The 21,426-nt window shown below is 46.7% G+C and overlaps 1 protein-coding gene across 2 annotated transcripts in view; it reads left to right on the top strand.

The window, feature by feature from the left end:
- The window catches only part of Crtc3 (CREB regulated transcription coactivator 3), a 108,921-nt gene that overhangs the window by 69,115 nt on the left and 18,380 nt on the right, over positions 1-21,426 (top strand). For both annotated transcript variants that reach the window (XM_060367425.1, XM_060367424.1), the window contains 6 exons: positions 2,670-2,731; positions 6,113-6,175; positions 8,139-8,239; positions 13,654-13,689; positions 17,741-17,826; positions 19,098-19,147. In XM_060367425.1, the coding sequence (XP_060223408.1) occupies positions 2,670-2,731; positions 6,113-6,175; positions 8,139-8,239; positions 13,654-13,689; positions 17,741-17,826; positions 19,098-19,147 (398 nt within the window). The remainder of the gene's footprint in view (positions 1-2,669; positions 2,732-6,112; positions 6,176-8,138; positions 8,240-13,653; positions 13,690-17,740; positions 17,827-19,097; positions 19,148-21,426) is intronic.

Genomic DNA, 21,426 nt, shown 5'->3' with positions numbered 1-21,426 from the left:
GAGTGGAGGCGAGAGAAGTCAGGGCAGAGTGGAGGTGAGAGGAGCCAGGGCAGAGTGGAGGCGAGAGAGGACCCAGGGCAGAGTGGAGGCGAGGGAAGTCAGGGCAGAGTGGAGGCGAGAGAGGAGCCAGGGCAGAGTGGAGGCGAGAGAAGTCAGGGCAGAGTGGAGGCGAGAGAGTACCCAGGGCATAGTGGAGGCGAGAGAGGACCCAGGGCAGAGTGGAGGCGAGAGAGGACCCAGGGCAGAGTGGAGGCGAGGGGACCCAGAGCCTTGTGCCATGTGTGCCTATTAAGCTGTAAAGCCTTTCAGCAAGTAGAGAAGGTTAAAAGGTGATTTTTTTTTTTTTAAGATTGATTGACTGACTGACTATGTTTTTTCTAGACAGGATTTCTCCATGTAGCCTTGGCTGTCCTGGAACTCACTCTGTAAACCAGTCTGGCCTCAAACTCAGAGATCCTTCTGCCTCTGTCTTCTGAGTTCTGGGATTAAAGTGTGTGCCACCACTGTCCAGCTAAGATTTACTTAAAAAAAAAAAAGATTTATTTTTTAATATGTACAGTATCCTGCCTGCATTTGTGCCTGCATGCAAGAAGAGGGCACCAGATCTCATTATAGAGGCTTTTGAGCCACCAAGTGGTTGCTGGGAATTGAACTCAGGACCTTTGGAAGAGCAGCCAGTGTTGTTAAACTCTGAGCCATCTCTCCAGCCCCAAGATTTACTTTTAGTATATTTAATAATATGTGTGTGGAGGAGGAGTATGTGCAGATTCCTGGGGAGGCCTGGGAGCTGACTCCCTTGGAGCTGGGATTATAGGTAGTTTTGAGCTGCTCATACTGAACTGGTTAGCCATTTTCCCAGCTCCCTTCTTAAATTAATTACTCATTTCTTTAACTTATTTTTGAGACAGGGTTTCACTGTGTATCCCTGCCTGGCCTCTTACTTACTATATAGACCAGGCTGGTCTTGAACTTACAGAAATAAGCCTGTCTCTGTCTCTCAGAGTGCTGGGATTCAAAGGTATGTGCTACCGTACCTAGCGTTTTAATTTTTTGAAGCAGACTAACATGACTTAGAATGTTTTAAGAGAGTCCTCTGAATGCAGGTCACTAAGCCAGCACTAACAGCTCTGCTGTACTGTGTGCATTACACATTGCACATGTCTCTCCATGTATTTGGCATGGGTCTTCAGACATGCCAGACCCAGTGAGCAACACAGGACCTAGAGAACAAAGCCCTTTCCGTGAGCAATTTATACCTGCTTCAAGTTCAGTATAGTTCCTTTGCTTCATAAGCAACAGTAACTCACCTTAATTTGGAAAGACAAAATTTTTAGACAGGGATGGTTACACACCCCTATAATCTCAGCACTCATGAGGTCAAGGTGGAAGGATTGCTGTGAGTCGGAGGCTATCCTGAGCTACATGATATGTTCTAGGCTAGCCTAGGCTATTATAGCAAGACCTTGTCTCAAAAACAAACACCCCCACCCCAACACTTCTCAAAAACAAACTCAAAAAGGAAGTGCATCCCCCAGTGCTGGAGACTGAACCCACGGTCTCGCGCACACTAGACCATTGCTCTGCCATGGAGCCGTAGCCACACCACGTCTGGTTCTTACTCTGTGTGTAAGAGAGTCTCACTAAGTTGCCAACTCTGCTCTCAGTCTTGCCATGTTCCTGGCTCAGCCTCCTGAGGGAAAAGGAACTGTACTGGCTTACGTGACTGGAACCCAAGGGCTGTGGCCCGGGTACCGTATAATATCATTACGACTACCTCTGTGGTGTTGACTTCTTGCAGAGACAAGCATTCCTCAAGAGGAGCCACCGGGCCTCAGATACCCCATTCCCACCTGAAAAGTACTGTCCTTGGTCCTGTCTTGAACCTATCCCTGAAGCAATCACTGCTTGCAGGAGAATGAGATACTTGACTAAAACTAATTGGGCCTGAGTCCATCCATCCCATGAGAAAGAGAGGCCTGCCAGAGTTTGTCATGCAGGTAGACAAAGTTCTTAGAAATGTTGGGCAGGAGACACACACACAAGATGGGGGAGCTGAAGCAATAGCTTAGGGAACAAAGTACTTACATACAAACTTGAGGTGAGTTTGATCCCCAGAACACATGTGAAAAAAATGGACATGGTGGCACACACTTGTAATCACAACTTGAGAAAGGCAGAGACAGACAGGTCCCTGGGGTTTGCTGGCCAGTCAGCCTTGTCTCATCAGCAGGCTGCAGGCCAAGGAGAAGCTCTGTCTCAACAAACAAGGAGCCAGGCACACTGGCACATGCCTTTTATTTCACCAATCGGGAGGCAGAGGCAGGAGGATATCTGAGTTGGAGGCCAGCCTGGTCTATATAGCAAATTCCAAGGCAGCCAAGGCTACACAGAAAAACCCTATCTCAGAAAACCAAAACCAAACAACAGCAAAAAGGTTGTTTCCTTCAGAGGAATGGCATCCAAGGGTGACCTCTGACCTCCACAGACACACGCACGTGAGTCTGGAGAAGACCCTGGTTAGAGGACCCCGGCGTGGAACTGGTGAGGCGTGTGGCATGCCGCACCCTCAGCTGTCTGCACCAAATGCTTGGTGGTTCACCCTCCAGGCTCAGCTCTCAGTTCTGCTTCAGCACTCCGTAAATTCTGTTTTCCTTTATTAAAACTTCTACTTCGACGGGAATACTTTGGCATCCAGTTACTCCTCGCAACCCCTGGATGAGAGCTGGCCAAGGTAAGTGAGCTGTATAGAAATTGTTTGTTTGTTTCGTAGAAGTATTTTAACAATAGGAGAGAATCTCTCTGTAAGTTGGTTTCTCTTTATTTTAACCATATTGAATACTGTTTTAGGCTTGTTTATTTATTATTTTATTATTATTTTTAATATTTGAGACAGGACGTCTTGTAGCTGAGGCTGGCCTCAAACTTGTGATGTAGCGAAGGATGGCCTTGAACTCCTGATCCTCCTGCCTCTACCTCTAATACTGGGATCAGAGACATGTTCCACCATGATTTTTTTGTTGTTACTGGGTTTTTGGTTTTTTTGTTTTTGTTTTTGTTTTTAATTTGAGACAGGTCTTTCCATGTAGTTCAGGCTGTTTTAGAGCTTGATATGTAGACCAGGCTAGCCTAGAACTCACAGCAATCCTCATGCTTCTGCCTCCCGAGTGTCTGCTCCAGACTGTTATTTTTCACGTTGAATTTTGTTTATCTTAGAAAAATGTAAGGCTTGAGCTGAGTATGGCGATACATGCCTGCAACCCCAACACTTAAGAGGCAGGAGGGTCACAGCCTGAGGTTAGTCCGAGTGACATGTCAACTCCAGGTAGCCCACGCTATGAAATGAGTCCCTGTCTCAAATCACAACATCAAAAACCCTCAGCCTTTCCGTGTATGGTTCTGAGCTTGTAAGAGAATAGGGAATAAAAATTACTTAAGCAAACCTAGATTGAAATGGAAAAACATAGAGGAACATTCAACGAGATGTCTGATGTGGTGGTCTTATGGTGGACGTGAAAAACAAAGGCCTTCTCTGGCATGTCTCAGCTACTGAGAGGAATGAAAGACTTCTGAATGGGAAAGGTGCAGTGAGCTTGGCTGAGAGTCTCCGAGTGGATTGTGTTGTGAATCCGTATAAGGCCCATCCTGACATGAATGCTGCATCTGTCAACGTGTGGCATTATTTCACACCTCTACGTAGACGTAAAGTGTGTATATCACCAGGAGTGTGGCCCACACCTCTAATCCCAGAACTTGGGAGGCTGAAGCAGGAGGACTACCATGAGTTCAAGGTCAGTTTAAGACTAAAAAGAAAAAAGAAAAAAAAAAGACATTAAAAATTAATTCTCTGAGTCTTGACTCTGAATCTTTTTTTTTTTAATTGATTCTTTGGGCAAACATTACTGAGCCCTTTTTTTCTTTTCTTTCTTTCCTTTTTTGTTTTTCTTTTGATCTTTGAGACAAGGTTTTTGTGGATAGCCCTGGTTATTCTAGAACTTGCTCTGTAGCCCCAGGCTGGCCTCGAACTCCCCACCACTGTCCATGGGTGGGCCCTTATTCATAGTTAACTTAGTCTAGTTCCAAGAAAGGAGGTCAGGATGGCTAACACTGGCCCACCTCACATAGGTTTTCAGCTTCCTCAGGAGTCCTGCGTTTCAAGGTTGTAAGATGATGAATACAATGTTGTATTTTAAGTCACAAAAGGCAGATCTCTGGATGGATGTGCTTTGTCCTGTACCTGAGAAAAGTGTCTTCTGCTTCTTAGCCCTAGGATTGGTCAGGCGAACATTTTCATAGGATGGCTAGCAAGTATATTGCTTTTCCTGGCTTTCCACATGAGAGAGAAAAATGTTCACATCCAGGATTGCCAAAGTGGCCCCTGCACACACACTCTCAAGGTACATGATCAGGGTTAACTTTTGTATACCTGGAGTAAGGCCTGCCTTCCCTTAGAGGGGAGTCAGCCCTTTTTTTTGGCCCTTTCTAGCCAGTATTTAAGGTGCCCAACTAGCTGATGCTCTGTTATAGATTGGTAGTAGTTATCTTGAAAATCAGAGCTTCTGGGTACTGAGAGACCATTCAGTCTGCCCTCCTCTCCATAGTGATACGTGAAGGAAGGCCTGGACATTTTAGGTAACTCTTGGCCTATATAGCTAGATTAGGGAAGCCAGCTGACAAACCCGGGCCTAAAGCACTCCATTGGTCCCAAAGCTTAAGCTTCCTTCCTTTTTTTTTTTTTTTCTTTTTAAAAATTTATTTTTTTATTAATTACAGTTTATTCACTTTGTATTCCAGCTGTAGCCCCCTCCCAATCCCATCCTTCCTCTCTCTTCTCCTCCCATGCCCCTCCCCAAGTCCACTGATAGAGGAGGTCCTCCTCCCCTTCCATCTGACCCTAGACTATCAGGTCTGATCAGTACTGGCTGTGTTGTCTTCCTCTGTGGCTTGGTAAGGCTGCTTCCCCCTCAGGGGGAAGTGATCAAAGAGCCAGCTACTGAGTTCATGTCAGAAACAGTCCCTGTTCCCCTTACTAGGGTTCCCACTTGGACACTGAGCTGCCATGGGCTACATCTGTGCAGGGGTTCTAGATTGTCTCCATGCATGGTCTTTGGTTGGAATATCAGCCTTAGAAAAGACCTGTGGATCCAGGTTTTTTGGTTCTGTTGCTCTCCTTGTGGAGCTCCTGTCCCCTACAGGACTTTCTATCTCGCCCTTCTTTCATAGATTCCCTGCACTCTGCCCAAAGTTTGGCTATGAGACTCAGCATCTGCTTTGATACCCTCCTGGGTAGAGTCTTTCAGAGGCCCTCAGTGGTAGGCTCCTGTCCTGTTCTCTGTTTTCTCCCTTTTTCGATGTCCATCCCATTTACCTTTCTGAATGAAGATTGATCATCTTACCCAGGGTTCTCCTTCTTGCTTATCTTCTTTAGGTGAACAGATTTTAGTATGTTGTAATCCAACTAAAAATGGGGTACAGAGCTAAACAGAGAATTCTTAATAGAGGAATATCAGATGGCAGAGAAACACTTAAAGAAATGCTCAATGTCCTTAGTCATCAGGGAAATGCAAATCAAAACATCCCTGAGATTTCTCCTTACACCCATCAGAATGGCTAAGATCAAAAACTCAAGTGACAACACATGCTGGAGAGGTTGTGGAGAAAGGGGAACCCTCCTCCATTGCTGGTGGGAATGTAAACTTGTACAACCACTTTGGAAATCAATCTGGCTCTTTCTCAGACAATTAGAAATACTGCTTCCTCAAGATCCAGCTATACCACTCCTAGGCAGATATCCAAAATGTGCTCAAGTATACAAGGACATTTGCTCAAAGATATTTGTAGCAGCTTTATTCATAATAGTCAGAATCTGGAAATAACCCAGATGTCCCTCAACTGAGGAATGGATACAGAAATTGTGGTACAGTAGCACAATGAAATACTACTCAGCAATTAAAAACAAGGAAATCATGGAATTTGCAGGCAAGTGGTGGGATCTAGAAAAGTTCATCCTGAATAAGGTATCCCAGAAGCAGAAAGACACACATGGTATATACTCACTCATAAGTGGATATAAGACATAAGCTTCTTCCCTTCTATGCCGTTCTGGTTTTTAAAGGCAACAGCCACCTTGGAAGGAAGAAAAGCATCCTGGATTCAGGCTAACGTCTGCACTTAACAGGTATGTGGACTGTTTCATAGTAGGAACACATTTTCAAGAAGGAGACAGACTTGATTGGTTCAGGTAGTGTTTACATGTTATTGCTTCCCAGTTTGTTTATAACAGTTGCTTTTACATGAAGTGATAAAAGAATAACATTGAGTGTGTAGGAGATGGTGTAGTCAGTTAAGAACAGGGGATCTAAAGGGGACCACCAAAGTTTGCCTCCTACCATGTGATCCTAGCAAGGTAACTCCTGTGTGCCTTAGTTTGAACATGGAGGTACCCATGAGAGGATGGCTGTGAGGGTTAAAGAGAATAGTACATAGAAGCACAGTGGACGATAAATAGCAACTGTTCTGGGGGTTACTTTGGGCCATACTTTAGGAAAGACTTGGGTCATTTTTCAATCCCGACACTGTAAGAATGAGTGCCCTTTCCTGCTTTCAGAGGATAAATGGCTTGCCCCAGAGCCCTTTAGTGAATGTGCAAGGGGGGATTTGAAAAAAACAAAAACAAAATAAAGCCCTTGAGTCAGGTGTGGTGGCTCAGGCTGTAACCCCAGTACTCCAGGAGCTGAGGCAGGGGGACTGCAAGCTGAAAGCCACTGTGAGCTATAGAGCCGAACTTTGGAAAAAAATATTTTTTTTAACTTAAAATCTTTTAGTCATGTGAAGTTTTCAGCATTTGCAGAAGAAACTTACAAGCAGCCCCTGTGCCCATTCAAAGTGTTTCTGTCGTGACCGGCATCCGCCAGCCTCATTTCTTCTCTCCCTCCTTCGTGTGTTGTTCCATGGCCAGCTAGGAGTGCCCCTGCCAGTAAGAGGCCTAAGAGGGGCAATTAACAAAAGTAACCATAACTTCCTCTACATGGTCCGATAGCCAGTCTACAGCCCCATTTCCAGTCATGTCTCTGTTTTTGACTGGTGCTTCCTGAGTTTCTGTGACTCTGGAGGAACTGGGAGCCCCAGGGCTCGCGCTGTTCCTGCTCCGTCCCAACAGGTCCCTGCTTGTGGTCTCCCTGAAGCACTGTCGGCTAACTTGAAGTTGCCCGTGTGCCCTGTCTGGTAGTTTGACCTGACCTTCGGGTGGAGTAACTACGTAGCTGCCCTGTGGAGCTGAAGCTGCGTCTATACTGGAGCTATCCTGGAGCATTTGAAGTGCTTGCTGTTGATCAGCAGCTTCCAAACTTTTGTCCAGGACCATTTACACTCTGAGAGGCCACTGGAGCGCTGAAAGAACATTGCTCTGTGTGTGTATGGCTGTCGATACTCAGTGCTGCTGATGAGAGTCTGAGATGGGAGGTGTACCCACCAGGGCATGTCAGCTGGCAACAATAAGCCCACTGCGTGCCAACATACATAACATCTTGTTTGAAAGAAGCACAGTAGCATTTTCTAAAACAAACAGAACGTACAGAGAACAGTTGCCTTGTTGTACCTCTCGCAGCCAGAGTCATTGTCTGAGTTCGGTCTGTTGTGCCATGCCATAGCACAGCTGCCGGAGAGCCACACCGTGCCACCGAGGGGGAATGAAGAGAAGGGTGTGGTAGTAGTACCTTGACCTTCTTTCTCCCTGGCGAGGCTTAAGAAGCACTGTTTTAGGTGCTTCTCCACATAGCGCAAGAATTCTCAGCAAGCCTAGTACAGCCCCCAATCGGACTGGCCGCTGAGCATCTCCTGAGTTGCAGAGAGGAAAAGGGTGGTCTTAGGGAAGCCATGAACCTGAGGCCGGCCTTGTGCCATTGGCTTCATAGTGTAAGGCTATCCAAGCATAAATGAAACTCTTTTTGGACATACGGTGGTCCTCAGATGCCTTTTTTATGTAAAGGACTGTAGGTAGGTCCTGACCCTTCATTGTGTGGATGTTAGTGAGTCTATTATCTCATCTTCTCTCCTGTTGATAATATTCAGGAAAAAAAAAATGCATTCCATTAAGGAAAACATGGATTTTCAGCCAGACTCTCTCCTCCTCCCCTCTTTAGGACCAATTCCGATTCTGCTCTTCACACGAGTGCTCTGAGCACCAAGCCCCAGGACCCCTATGGAGGAGGAGGCCAGTCAGCCTGGCCCGCCCCATACATGGGTAAGACACACAGGCCCCTGCTAACAGCATCTGTGTTTTCTGGTTCTGCACTGTCTGCGTGCGGTGTGTGGCCTTCCCCAGGTTGGTGGTCTTTGGAGGGGAGCTCCCAGCAGGGAGTTTATGTTCACGACAGAGTTAGGATGCGTCTCCTCCTTGCTTCTCCCGTGGCACCCGCTTCCCTGTTGGCATCTCTTGGCTCTTGAGATTCCTCTTCCCTGGCAGCAGCGCTTTCCTAGGCGGTCATCACCTTTCACACGGACTCTTGCAGTAGCATCCTTGCTGGTCTTTGTCCTAGCATACATCCTTGCAGCCTAACTTTATGTTGGGTTCTCCAAGGCTTCCTTTTGTTACGGGTAAAACCAGATTAGAGGAAGTGGCTTCATTCTGTGTGTTCATGGACCTTGTGTGGCTGAACCTTGGGATGAAGCAAACCCTCCCAGGGGCCTGCATTACCAGCACAGGCAATCTTTCTGGGAGGAGTAATCAAGACCAGGAGTTGAGGAGAACCAGGGACAGCCAAGAAGACCTCTGCAGAGAGCAAGTCTCAGGCGAGGGAGAGGGAACAGAATGGAAGCTGAGTATGTTAGCTCCTTGTTTGCCATGTCTGCTCAGAACACATTCCTGTGGGCCAGAGAAAGGCTGAAAGAGAAAGGCCAGAAGCCATGAAAGGGTAGACACATGCCCCCTCATGCCCTGTGCCTCCATTGTTAACCCCGTCTACACCTCTCCCCACTTCAAGACCTGGTTTGGAATAACCTGAGCTGTAGCACGCCTCCCCATCTCGTTCCCAGCCTGCTCTTCACAGCTGTGTGAACTCGCTGGTGTTCTCCTGCTGTTTCATCCTGTTGCCCATGTCTTCTTCTCTTACCTCAGTGTGAAAGTCTCAGCCATGTATGTACTTTTGTGGAGCCTTTCATGGCCTTCCTCCCTCTCTGCTCCTGAGCTACCCACATCCTCCACTTTCCCAAGCTCCGACAAGCAGGTGCTGTGACTACTGCTTCCTGTAAACATACCCTTCCCCCTTTGCTTAGGCTGAATCTCTTGAAGGCAGTATCTTAAAAGTCTCGTCCTGCCTGACACAGTGCCCAGTACAGAGCATGCTTACTACTGGAGACATGTCAAGAAATCACACAGCACTGAGCACAGCCTAAAACTCACTCTAGGTGCTCACATCTAGCCTACACCCAAATTAACCACGTTTCATTTGGACACTTCCCAAGCCTGTCATTCTGGGCCTTCTAATCGAGAAAGAACACAGGCTTGAATTATCTGTTCTGCATATAGATTGACGTTGAGTATGAGGGCTGGCCTAGATACTGGCTTTTCCGGTTTTCTTTACAGTTTTGGTCTATTTAAAGCCTAAAATGTTTGTTCCTTCCTTGAAGAGCCATTCACACTCTTTTTCCCTTGCATATAGTACGGATGGGATTTGATAGTAATTGTTACTATATTTGTTCCCTTGGTACAATTCGTTTGCTGAAATGACTCTTTGCTTATAAAACCTGAGAGCTTTGGAATTGGTCGGGGACATCTGCTGTATTTCCACACATGGGAAGATGAGAGTGAAGTTGGCAGGGAAATTGGAATTGGATATGGGTCGCTGAGCAGCGCTTGGAGAAGTGGGGTGTGTGGGGAGTTAGAGGAGATTGGCTTCGGGATAGGTAGAGATGGATATGTATAAACAACACCTTAAAAAGCAGAGACTGTAGCCAGTGGGGTGCCTGTGCGCACAGCAAGGTCTCTGTCACCCTGACCGGGAGCCAGCTAGCTGAGTAGACTCTTCCCCAGAACCCCTGTGTTTCTGCCCAGGCTTCGCCCTCTGTGCTGAAATTACTCTTTTCTAGAAGGTCCTAACGGCCTAGAGACGACAAGGGAGCCATAGGTAACTTACAGAGCATTTGAGTTTAAAAAGAAAGAAGGTAACTAAGAAATTGGATTGAATACTTACTCTAAGAGACATAGTCTCTGAGGGACGAGGTGAGCACTGTCAGCAGGTGTGAGGCTGAGCGTGAGAGGTGGAGCAGCCCAGACACTGCTCCATGAGCAACAAGACACAAGGAACACGGGAGGGGCAAGGCCTGAACAGAGCTGCTGGGCAGCCTTGGGAACGTTGGCGGGCTCTCATTTCCACATGCTGGAAACCGTGGGGTCACAGCGTCTGCCAACCGCGGAAGGTGGGCCAGCCCCCGGCATGGATATCTGCACTGTGTGCCTGCTCCCGAAGCCTCCTTCAAGTAGCACAGAACTCAGAAACACATCCAAATATGGATGTGTTTACATGGGAAAGCCAGTGTGTTTAAAATATTATTCAAGTCTCCAAGGATGGGAATTATTTCTGGAGAATTATATTTGTTGGTGGGAGCTATTTTGAATGGTTTTATGTATTTTCCCCCTGTAATTCATTAAAAATTTTCGTTTTCTTTCCTTTTGGATTTTAAAAATATCGACTAGCTCCACCAAAAAGTATTTCTTTTTATAGGACCCACCAAATAAAGTAAAGATTTTTAAAGTGATGGGAAAATACAAGCAAAGCCCAGGACCAGGTTCTGTCATTGGAACAATAATGTCCCTTTCCTGGGAATATTTGCCAGGCACGGTGATGGGAGCCTTCATCATTGTCATCACTGGGGGCAGATGACGAGGGAGGAGCGTCTGCTTGTAGTAGAGCTACATGAGCCTTCATCGCCAGCTCATTTTGTGTCCCCAGGAAGCAAAGCCATTAGCCTGATACATGGTTGGTAGTTCTCGTAATGGTTACTGAGTTACATGACAACGAGACACAAATGATACAAAGTTGTACATGACGGAAATAAGCTTTTATACAACCAAGCAGGGGTGTGATAATCTCTCTCTTCTTGTTTAATTACCTATTTTCCTGGTAGCATGTGCAGTTTGATTACTGTTTCTTATATGCATATGGATGGATCCTTGGCTCTCTGTGACACTTGCCCTGGCCCACAGCTGGCTTTATCCCCAAACTGTCCTTCTCTCACAGTAGCGTGTAGAAGGAGCTGAAGTGGCCCTGTTCCTCAGGGAGCAGCCTTGGAGCTAAGGGCAAAAGAGTGCAGACTGTGACTACACACCACCCTCTCTGAGGACTGTTGTCCCTTAAGCCTCGTTTAAGGGGTAGAGAGGTAATCAGTGTCTCAATGACCCTTCAGCCAGCAACAAGCTCTCACTCGCAGTGTTAAGGAGACAGTTGAAAATCAAGTAGCCATAAGAGAGCTAAGCCTGTTATGACACCTCGGCTCTAAAGAGGCACCAAGAGCCAGGGAGAAGGCTCGAGAGGTGAAATGCTGGCCGTGCAAACACGAGAGCCTGTATTTGTATCCCCAGAATCCATGTAAGAGCCAGATGTTGGAGTACTTCCATGGGAAGGCTGGGCGTGGAGACAGGAGACTCCTCAGGGGTCCGTGGGCCAGATCGCCTGGAGTATGCGGTAGCAAATAAAAAGAGAGACCATCTCAAAGAAGGTTGAAGTTGGCCGGCACCCAGGCTTGTCCTCTGACCTCCATATGCATGCACATTCACATTCAGAGAGAGAGAGAGAATAAAATAGAATATGAAACACCAGTGTGTTCTCAGGGTGGCAGGAAGGCCCAGATTGGAAGGCTGAGATTCTAGAAACTTCTCTTAGGATGCACCGTGGTTACAATACCTACACTGTGTCTACTTAATGTGTCTCCTTCACGTTAAGTCTGTGAGGAGTTATTTCGGCTTGCCAGGCGTGGGAGCACATAAAAGGAACGTGGTGGCAGATGTGCCGAGATCAGCCCTGTCAGGCTCCAAGGCAACGCATGTGACCTTGATCATTGCTGTAAATTAATCTCTGTTTCCAGATAACTAGTCATAACTCCCTGCTTTTTGTTTTTAACCCTTTTGTTATAGTTGTGCCCTTTGTTATTTGTGTGTGTTTGTGTGTGTGCCTGTCTGTGTGTGTGTGTGTGTCTGTGTCTGTGTCTGTGTAGTAGTAGTAGAAGAAATATAACTTTGGCTATTTTATTAGATATTCATTTCAAATAAACCTGTCAATCCCGGCTGCCACCATCCTCAGGTCACTTAAGTGGAACACCTAGAGCCATATCATATTTCTCTTATTTCCTTAGCCTTCACCCCAACACTGCAGTCACAGTAAGCTCGACTCTTTCTCTCGCGGCAGTGTGCCCTGTAGTTCTGGTCCTCGCTGCCGTGTGCCCTACTTTACTGCTTCTTGTCTAGTCATTTGGTTTTCTCTCTGGTGCCCTGGCCTCGAGCCTGCCCCAGAGCCTCATGCTGTGCCGCAAGAAAAGTCTCCAAGGCTCGGTTCTAGCCCAGGCCTTTGTTCTGTGCTTCACCCTTTCCATGTCCCCCGTTGCTCTAGTTTGTGCATAGCCAGATTTCCCCATTCCCTGCCCTGCTATGTGCTGTATCCCTTATCTGCCTCTTCTCCCCTTTCCCTTACTCCTTCCCACTCCTCCTCCTGTCTCACTGAGGCAGCCCTTTAACCTTACTCCCACCTGCCTGAACTCTTCCCAGCATAGCACACTGGCTAGGAACATGGACTTTGGGAAGGCACCCTGCTCACAGTGCTAGTTCCAGAACCAGCAGTGTCTGCGCCCATCACCTGAGCCCAGCCCTCTAATGCGCACTCTAGGAACGGAGCAAGCTCCTGCTGAATGAGTGATCATTAGGGGTTTCAGTTGTGTTAATTTATAGTTTAGCCATTTCACCTGGAAACTTACCTAAGCTGAGCTATGTTTAAAGCTCTGACTTATGTTTTAACCTGATTCCATGCTGAGAACTCACACAGTGCAGTGCATTGCTCTGAGTAGAACAGGTCGCTGGTCCATGTTGGGACGGCTCTTTGGTTTGGCTTAGAAGTCTGCAGCAGGCGTCATGAGCTGGCTCCGCTGCGTTCAGTGAGGGCTGATTCCTCATCTTTGTGAGTAGATGTCACATACACCCTTACCTTGGCTTAGACTCCAGATATACTTTTTAAACAACTTACATAAGAATCCAGACTATGTCACAGCACCCTTCGTGGAACTTGGCTCCACGGCAGGTGTCAGAACAGTGGCGTGGACCCTGAGTCACCTGCTCCCCAGGACAACACATATGCAAACGTGATAAGACAAGCTTTGTTGCTTGGTATTCTGAAGACAGGCTTCCAGACTTTATCAACCACTGTTCTCTTGAGTCAGCAAGAACATTTAAGAAAGACTAAGATGCTTTTAAAGGAAAAGCACTTGGGCATCAACTCTGGACTTGGAATAACTGCATCTGTGCCCAGGATGAACTCTAAAGCACCTTGAATGAGCTATGTCAAAGCTGCTGTGAACTTTTCAAAAATTATATTTCAAACCAAAAGTTATTCTAATGCATGAATACGTGAGAGTACCATGTACTAAAGTGTTTGTTTTTCTCTTTCCTATCAGGTTTCTGTGATGGTGAAAATGATGGCCATGGGGAAGGTATGAGCAGATGTCGGGGTGGGGTGCTGGTGTGTGTGTCTGTGAGAGAGAGAGAGAGAGAGAGAGAGAGAGAGAGAGAGAGAGAAACCTCCCGTCAGTAGTTTGACAGTCATACTGCTGTAAAGGCTGACAACTGTTACTTGGATTATTTATCCTTGATGCTTTAAGAGAATTAGACATGATCAAAGCCATGAGAAAGAAAATGTGTGACTAGATTACAATGGCCCCTTGTTGCCCAAGTTCTCTCAGTACCACAGTCACAAGGTTGTGCTAGGAAGCAAGAGTTGTAACCACATGAAAATGTGAATTAGCCGAGCACGCAGGCAGTTGTCTCACTGCCTTCCCCCGGCACCGACTAAACCAGGCATGTTGGTGCACTCCTGTAAGCCTCCAGTTGGGAGGTGGAGGCAGGAGGAGCAGAAATTGAGGGATAGCCTTAGGTACACATAGAGCTTGAGACTAGCCTGGGATACATGAGATCCCATCTCAAAGTAAGAAAAGTGTGTGCAAATTTATTATAAGGTCGAATCACACATTTCACAGATACTGAGCTTTGCAAAGCCAGATAAAACCATGCTAGAGATCTGCTGAAATGACCCTGAATACCATCAGCAAATTGGGGGCCCAATGCCCCAACCCTGTGTATTTACTCATTCAGTCCCAGGCACTAGGAGATCTTTATAAGCTGAGATGACATTTTCATAATCTGAAGCTGAATGGCTTATTAGCTTGTGTGTCAGAGACCTGGCCTGTGGAGGACACGAAAAGCATGGGTCTCCTGCATGAGAGGCAGAGCCCTCTGACAGCACCCTGCACACTCCTTTTCTGAGCAACCCTTTTAGGTGTTGAATAAAATCATAAAAACTTGAAACTGATTCAACTGACCATTTGGGGGAGAAATGAAGAAATGGCCTCAGGATCATCCCCAGTTAATTCATTTTTTTAAATTATTTATTTAATTTTTTAATTTTTATGTGTGTTGATGTGAGGGTGTCAGACCCTTGGAACTGGAGTTACAGACAGCTGTGAGCTGCTGTGTGGGTGCTGGGAATTAAACCTGGGTCCTTTGGAAGAGCAGACAGTGCCCTTAACCATTGAGCCATCTCTCCAGCCCCCATCCCCAGTTAATTCTTGAAAGGATTTCCAACAAACCTGCATAGGGAAGGAAATCACAATGAACTCCTCATAGGAAACAATCTGTTACTACACGGTAGCCTGTCCCAGTCACATTCCTGGGACTATCCCTTTTGAGCCTTGAGTCCTGATGCTGCCTTGCCTAGCCTCCTGCAGAACCTTCAAAGCATATTTCTATCCTTGTTCTCCCATTGCCTTGAACTGTGTAGGCTCACAGAGCCTGCTGCTCTTGTCTCTCAGCTGTGGAGAGTCCCTGTGGGTTTGCGTGCCCCGGACACTGTATGTTAAACGTCACACAGAGTCTTAGGACCCCATGAGGCTTACATCTCTGAAGCATTTATTTAGTGATTAGAAAAAGAGAGCCAACAAGAGCATAGGCAAAACACACTCTTCAAGAGAGAGAAATCCAGCTGGGGTGGCTCAGGGTAGGAATGTGGGGCTTTGCGGGGTGTTAGGTCCTACCCTTAGCAGCACATCAAGGGAAATGAAGAGAAAGAAGGAGAGGGAGCGAGTGGCTTACATAGCAGGACTAAGACAGCAAGCGGTACTCAAAGCCTGACTGTCTCCGCAGAAGTCAGGGCGCTCAGGACTGTGGCGGTAGTGCTGGGAGGCCGCCATTCTGGGACGCTGCACTTGTAACTATCTCCTAACTTCCTAACTTGCAAACTTAATTGAGAGTTTTTATTTTAAGTGCTTTTCTCAGAGTTCATTGTGAAAATGTGGTCCCTATTCTGTTGTTCTTTGTCCTTTGAGATTTAGTACCATGTAGCCCAGGCTGGCCCTGAACTCTGATCCTCTGCTTCTCCTTCCTCCATGCTGGCACTGCAGGCTTGTGCCAGGCACCTAGCTTTGATCTCAGTTACAAGTGGCTTCCTGGGGCCCATTATTCATCTTGTGTGGGCCAAGGGCAGGATTGTCAAGGCAGTCACAGTGGAGCTGTGCAGTGCTCAGAGCCCTCAGCACCCCTCATTCTGAGCAGTCTCCAGGGTCTGCTGTTGAATAATCTTCCTGACGTCATATCACACAGTTCATCAGAGCTCACCTTTGACCTGTGGTCTGTGTCTGAGAACAAAAAGCCTTCGCCTGATTTGTGGCTCACCCTTCTTGCTTTCATGGTTATGTCTGATAGATAGTTAAAGCAGACAGCCAGGGAGCAGTCTTTTCCTGTATAGCCAGGTTGTTTTGTAACTTTAAAGAGCCACTGGAGCCCTCATCAGCTGCCCAGCCAACGGGGTGGGTTATCGGTTCTTCTCTATTCCCAGGCCCAAGCACATTACCAGGCAGCGTCACTGCCACTCTGATTTCCATATGCTGTTCCTGTTCTCTCTCTGACTCTGACTCTGTCTCTGTCTCTCTCTCTCTCTGTGTGTGTGTGTGTGTGTGTGTTAATGTGGACATAGAGGAGGGGCCATCTGCACATACATGCATGTGGAAGCCTAAAGCTGAATATGTTCTTGATTACTCTCTACTTTGTTTATTGAAGTAGAAAGTCTGCTGAATCCAGCACTTGCTGCTTTAAACTAATCTAGCTAGCTTGCTCCAGGGAGCCCTTGGTGCTCTGGGATTGTGAGCAGCTGACATGTCTACCTGGCTTTTACACGGGCTCTGGGGATGCAGACCCTGGCCCCCCCTCTGAAGGGGGCTCTATCTACTGAACCATCTCCCTATCCGCCTCGTCTCCGTTTGTTACCTTCTTCATTTCTTCTTTTCTTGATTAGAGTGTGTTTCTCCTTATCCCTTTCTCCCATGCCTGCAGGGCCCTGGTCAGGTCTCAGACTAATACATTTTATTTCCTAGTGCTCTTTTTTACATATCCTATAGCCCAAATAAAAAGAGCGCTCTGGCTGGTGTTGGCCACCATTTCTTCTTTAGGCCTTTTATTTATTCCCTACTCTATGGCTTGAATGCCCTTCGCTGTGTCTCTGCAGGGAGCCAGGAGCACCCATTTCCAAAGCCTGGATGCTCTTCTGCATCTCTGCTCTGAGCAAGGGTGTCCTACTGTCCTGGGCTTCCTTCAGCTTGCATGACAGCCGTAGCCATGTTGTCACCTGGCTAGTTTACAGGTCTCCTCAGATTTGAATGCTTTGTTTCTCCAGCCTCTCCAATGACACACAAAGCACCTGCCCAAGAGACTTCAATAAACATTTGATAAACAGGCTGGGGAGATGGCCCCATGGTTAAAAGTACCTGGGTTCAATTCCCAGCACCCACACGGTGGCTCTGATGCCCTCTTCCTCCATAGTACGAATATGTCTATGCAGGCAAAACACTTATACACCTGAAATAATATCATTAAAGAAAAAAGAGGGAACTGGAGAGATGGCTCAGCGGTAAGGGTACTGTCTGCTCTTCCAAAGGAGCCAGGTTCAATTCCAGCACCCACATGGCAGCTCACAACTGCCTATAACTCCTGTTCCAGGGGACCTGAACCCCTTACATATGCAGACAAAACACCAATGTACATTTAAAAAAAAAAATAGTATGTTAAAAATAAATATTTGGTAAAGAAATCATGTTCACCAGGCAGAGTGGCACATACCTGTAATTCCACCACTCGAGAGACAAAGACTGGAGGCCAGCTGCAAGTCTGAGGCCAGCCTTGGCTACGTAGCAGGTTCCAGGGCAGCCAACCCTAAGTGCTAAGAACCATTAAATTTTTTTTCTTTTCTTTTCTTTTCTTTTCTTTAGAGAAAAGGTCTCTCTGTGTGGCTCTAGCTGTTCTGGAACTTCCTTTGTAGAGTAGGCTGGCCTCCAGTTCACAGAGATCCATCTGTCTCTCTCTGCCTCCCTGGTGGTAGGATTAAAGGTTTGCAACCACCCCACCCCAGGCAGCTTTGAACAAAACTAATTTATTTGGCTAAGAGTCAGTGGCTGCCTTCTAACTCTAATTCAGGGAATGTGTTTCTTCTGTCCTTAGGAGCATCCTTCCCTGGTCCACTGAAAGAAGAGAATCTGTTAAATGTCCCGAAGCCACTGCCTAAACAACTGTGGGAGACCAAGGAGGTGGGTGAGCGGCCCTCAGCGGTTCTTGTTGTCCTGGCTGTCTGCCAGAACTGGGGAAAAGGGAAGAGAGAATTTGTCTGGACACTCACTGATACTGGAAAGACATAGTGGGGGAATGCTATCCCAAAAAAGTCTTTACGATCATGTTGGTGAATTAGTGCTGTGACCTCGTGGCTCCCTTGCTTTCTTGAGACTTTGCTGGCTCTCAAACAAAAACTGTTAAGCTGCTGTACCTCACCCAGTCAAAAACTCAGAAACCTGGGCCTGAAGGCTTTGGAGCCAAGCTCTGGCTCCTGCTGATCCAGATGCTCCTTTCTGAAAGGCAAGGCCTTTGACCCAAGCTCTCTGAGAGGCAGCAGGTGACTCATCTGTTTTCTAGGATTTCTCTGAGCTTTGAGTGCTCGTTCTAAAATCCTACCCAAGCTGGCCTCCACCTCGCTTTGTAAACCTCACCCACTGCAGAGAGGCCTCATGGTGTAGCTTGGCCTTTTTCTGTAAAGAGAGCTGTCTTGGGAAAAAAGTCCCTCTGTCTAGCCCCTGGGGTTGTTTGGTCACCGTGCTTAACTGTTCTGGCCTATCAGGATCCGATCCCCTTGGTCCTGCTTCTTTTCCTCCATCACGTTTACCCAAAATCTCTGCTAGCATTAGTGTGGTCTTGAAAGCTTTTTATAAAAGCAAGGTACATACTTGATGTCTTAATTTTAGGGGCCAAAAAGAACTAAGAGTTAAAAATCCACGTATTTAAACAGCTCTCCGTTTCCGTGGCTGTGGAAGGTGGTTTTTGAGACGTTTTTCAGAAGACAGAAAATAGGTGTGTAGTGTGCGCTCCCCCACCCAGGACCAGGGGCTGCTGTCTGGAGACCCGCTCATCTCCCTTGGTCCTGAGGCTGTTCAGTGCCCACCCGTCCTCCAGTTTAGTCTTTTCCCTTAACAGTCATTCCATCTTTCATCGCCCTGTTTTGTTTCATATTTCCTTCTTTTTCTCTTTTGCCAATTAAAAAAGATACTTAAAATCTGAACGTGCAAAACATTTGCCTTTTTGTAGGAAGTAACTTTTAACTAGAAGACTAATAAGGCATCAAGTTAAGAAAATGTGCTAATGTTATACTTCTTTAAAAATTTTAAATTCCTCAAAACTGCTGCTCTCTGAAGATGCCCTTGGCCTGTTCTGTCTGTTGCTGGCTCTACCTAGGGTGCCCAAATCCCCAATTTTCGAACACTTGAATTTGGCTGCGCACTGAGTAAGCCCAGCTTTCTTTGTCTCTCCCTAGATCCAGTCCCTGTCCGGGCGCCCTCGGTCCTGTGATGTTGGGGGCGGCAAGTAAGTAATATTCCTTCTGCTGAAGGTTTTTGCATCTTCTCTGCTCTGCCATAGAGCTGAGAAATGGAACTTGCTGTACATAAACCCAGGACAACTGCATTTGCATAAAAACAGCTGCTCTCTTTGGTACTCATATTTCATGTATTTGAGGCAGTTCCATTATCAACAGCCAAGAGCCAATAAAATAACCATAAATGTGTTTGAGAATAGCCCAGCTGACACAGAGCCTGGGAGAAACAGAAGCGTGCACATGTCAGCTGCAGGCTGTAGCAGGCCGTGGCGTCACTTGACAGGAAGGGGAAACATCGGCTAATTTGGTTGTCTATATAGAAGTAGATTTTAAAAGGTCTGTGGATACTCTGAGCTGCAAATGCAAAAAAAAAAAAAAAAAAAAAAAAAAAAAAGTCAAAGCAGTAAATTTTATAGTATGTCCATTTTAGTACAATTAAAAAAAATCAATGAATAGGAGGATTTGCAATTTAAGATGAGTCTGTGGCACTATTCAGTAATTCATGATGTGTTGTTTTGTTTTAAGGCAAGAGTCTGACTATGTAATCCTGACTGGCCTAAAAATCACTGTGTGGACCAGGCTGGTCTTGAACTCACTGAAATCATCCTGAACCTGCCTCCTAAGTGTTGAGATTAAAGGTGTGAGCCACCATACCCAGCTTAATAAATGGATTTTATAACATGCAGATTTACTTCTTAAAGGATTTTGGATAGATTATGAAACACATATAATATAAAAATAATTATGGTACAAACAAATCTAAGACTAGTGTTAGGAAGAGGAGACTAAGGAAGAGTAAGGAGGCAGAAGGGATGGAGAAGCTTAGGTGTTGACGCACAGAGGGAGGCTGGTGTGGGCGACTCAGCTGAGGAGCTGTCAGGGCACTGAGTGTCTACAGCTCGGACATTCTTTTTTGGTCAGTTAAATATAAACTCCTGTAATTAATAGCCTGAGCTGAGAAGAGAGTTGACTTCTTTAGAACATGACGGGACAAAGACCAGCCCATCCAGAGATGCAGGACCTTCCTACAGACAGGGCCAAATTTTTAAGAACAAATTGGAGGGCTGGGATTGTGGCTCAGTTAGCGGAGTCCTTGCCTAGCACGCACAAAGCCAGGGTTCCAGCTGGTGGTGTGCCCCCGCAGTCCCAGTGCTCAGGAGGTGAGTGCAGGAGGATCTGAAGCTGGTGGTCATCCTCTGCTGCGTAGCTAGTTTGAGGCCAGCCTGGGAGAATGAATACCCTGTCTGAAAAAACAACAACAAACAAAAGAAAAAAAAAAAAAAACTGAGGGAGGGAGGACTAAAGCTATAACCCTGAGGGTAAGAGCTTGCTGTGCAAGCATAAGGACCTAAGTTCAAATCCCTAGTATCCATGTAAAACTCTGAGCATGGCTATATGTACCTGTAACTCCAGCACTGTGAAGGAAGGGGTGGAAACAGGAGAATCGCTGGGGCTTGCTGAGCAGGGGCCTAGTTCCAGGCTCAGTGAGAAACTGTCCAGGAAACAAGGCAGAGAATGAGTTAAAGCAGAACGTCCTCCTCTAGCCTCTGTGAGTGCACCCACACACGCTACCAGTTCATTAACTGAAGGCATGTCTTAGCTGACACCTCCGACAAGTCAACACTCAGGGCTACTGTCCCGTATGACAGAACTGGGACTGCAGTCTGTTAGCTCTGGAGAGCTCTGAAGCTAGTGCCTGCTAGCTTAAGGGAGCTGCTTGCTGCTCTTAGGTTAACCGTCCCATCCCGTCCAATCACTCATGGCCGTTGACTCCGGACTGTAAGGACCAGATCCAGTTCTTAGTGAAACAGACAGGAAAAAGCAGGCAAAGGAACACAGTAGGGGGCCAGGAGTTGATAGGCATTGACAACTTTTAGCGTGAAGGTGACAAAATCAACCTGAAGAAAGGGGCCGAGGGACCCAGGCAGAGAGAAGAGCAAGTGCAAAGACCCTGATGAGCATAAGAAAGCTGTGTAGTTGGGTCACGCAGAGACTTGAGTCACTGGAGGGAACCAGGAGATCTAGCAGGGCCTGGAGCGATCGTAGAGCATGCAGGAAGTGACCATTTGTATTCCTCTCAACTGCAGAGTTGTTTTGATGTCACCGATGACCAGGCTCACCGTGGTCACATCACTGTCTTCCTCTTTGCTGGTGTCCTCAGCCCGCCTAGCCGTTGTTCTGCCTGTCCCAACCTTCATTCCTTCCTGCTGACAGGAAGCTCACCTGCTCCTGCAGTGAGCGACTCCGCTGTCTCAGTGTTAGTCTTCTA

This window comes from Meriones unguiculatus, chromosome 14 (assembly GCF_030254825.1).
Source record: "Meriones unguiculatus strain TT.TT164.6M chromosome 14, Bangor_MerUng_6.1, whole genome shotgun sequence".
Lineage (NCBI taxonomy): Eukaryota > Metazoa > Chordata > Mammalia > Rodentia > Muridae > Meriones > Meriones unguiculatus.
This window is presented reverse-complemented; position numbering and strand designations above follow the sequence as displayed.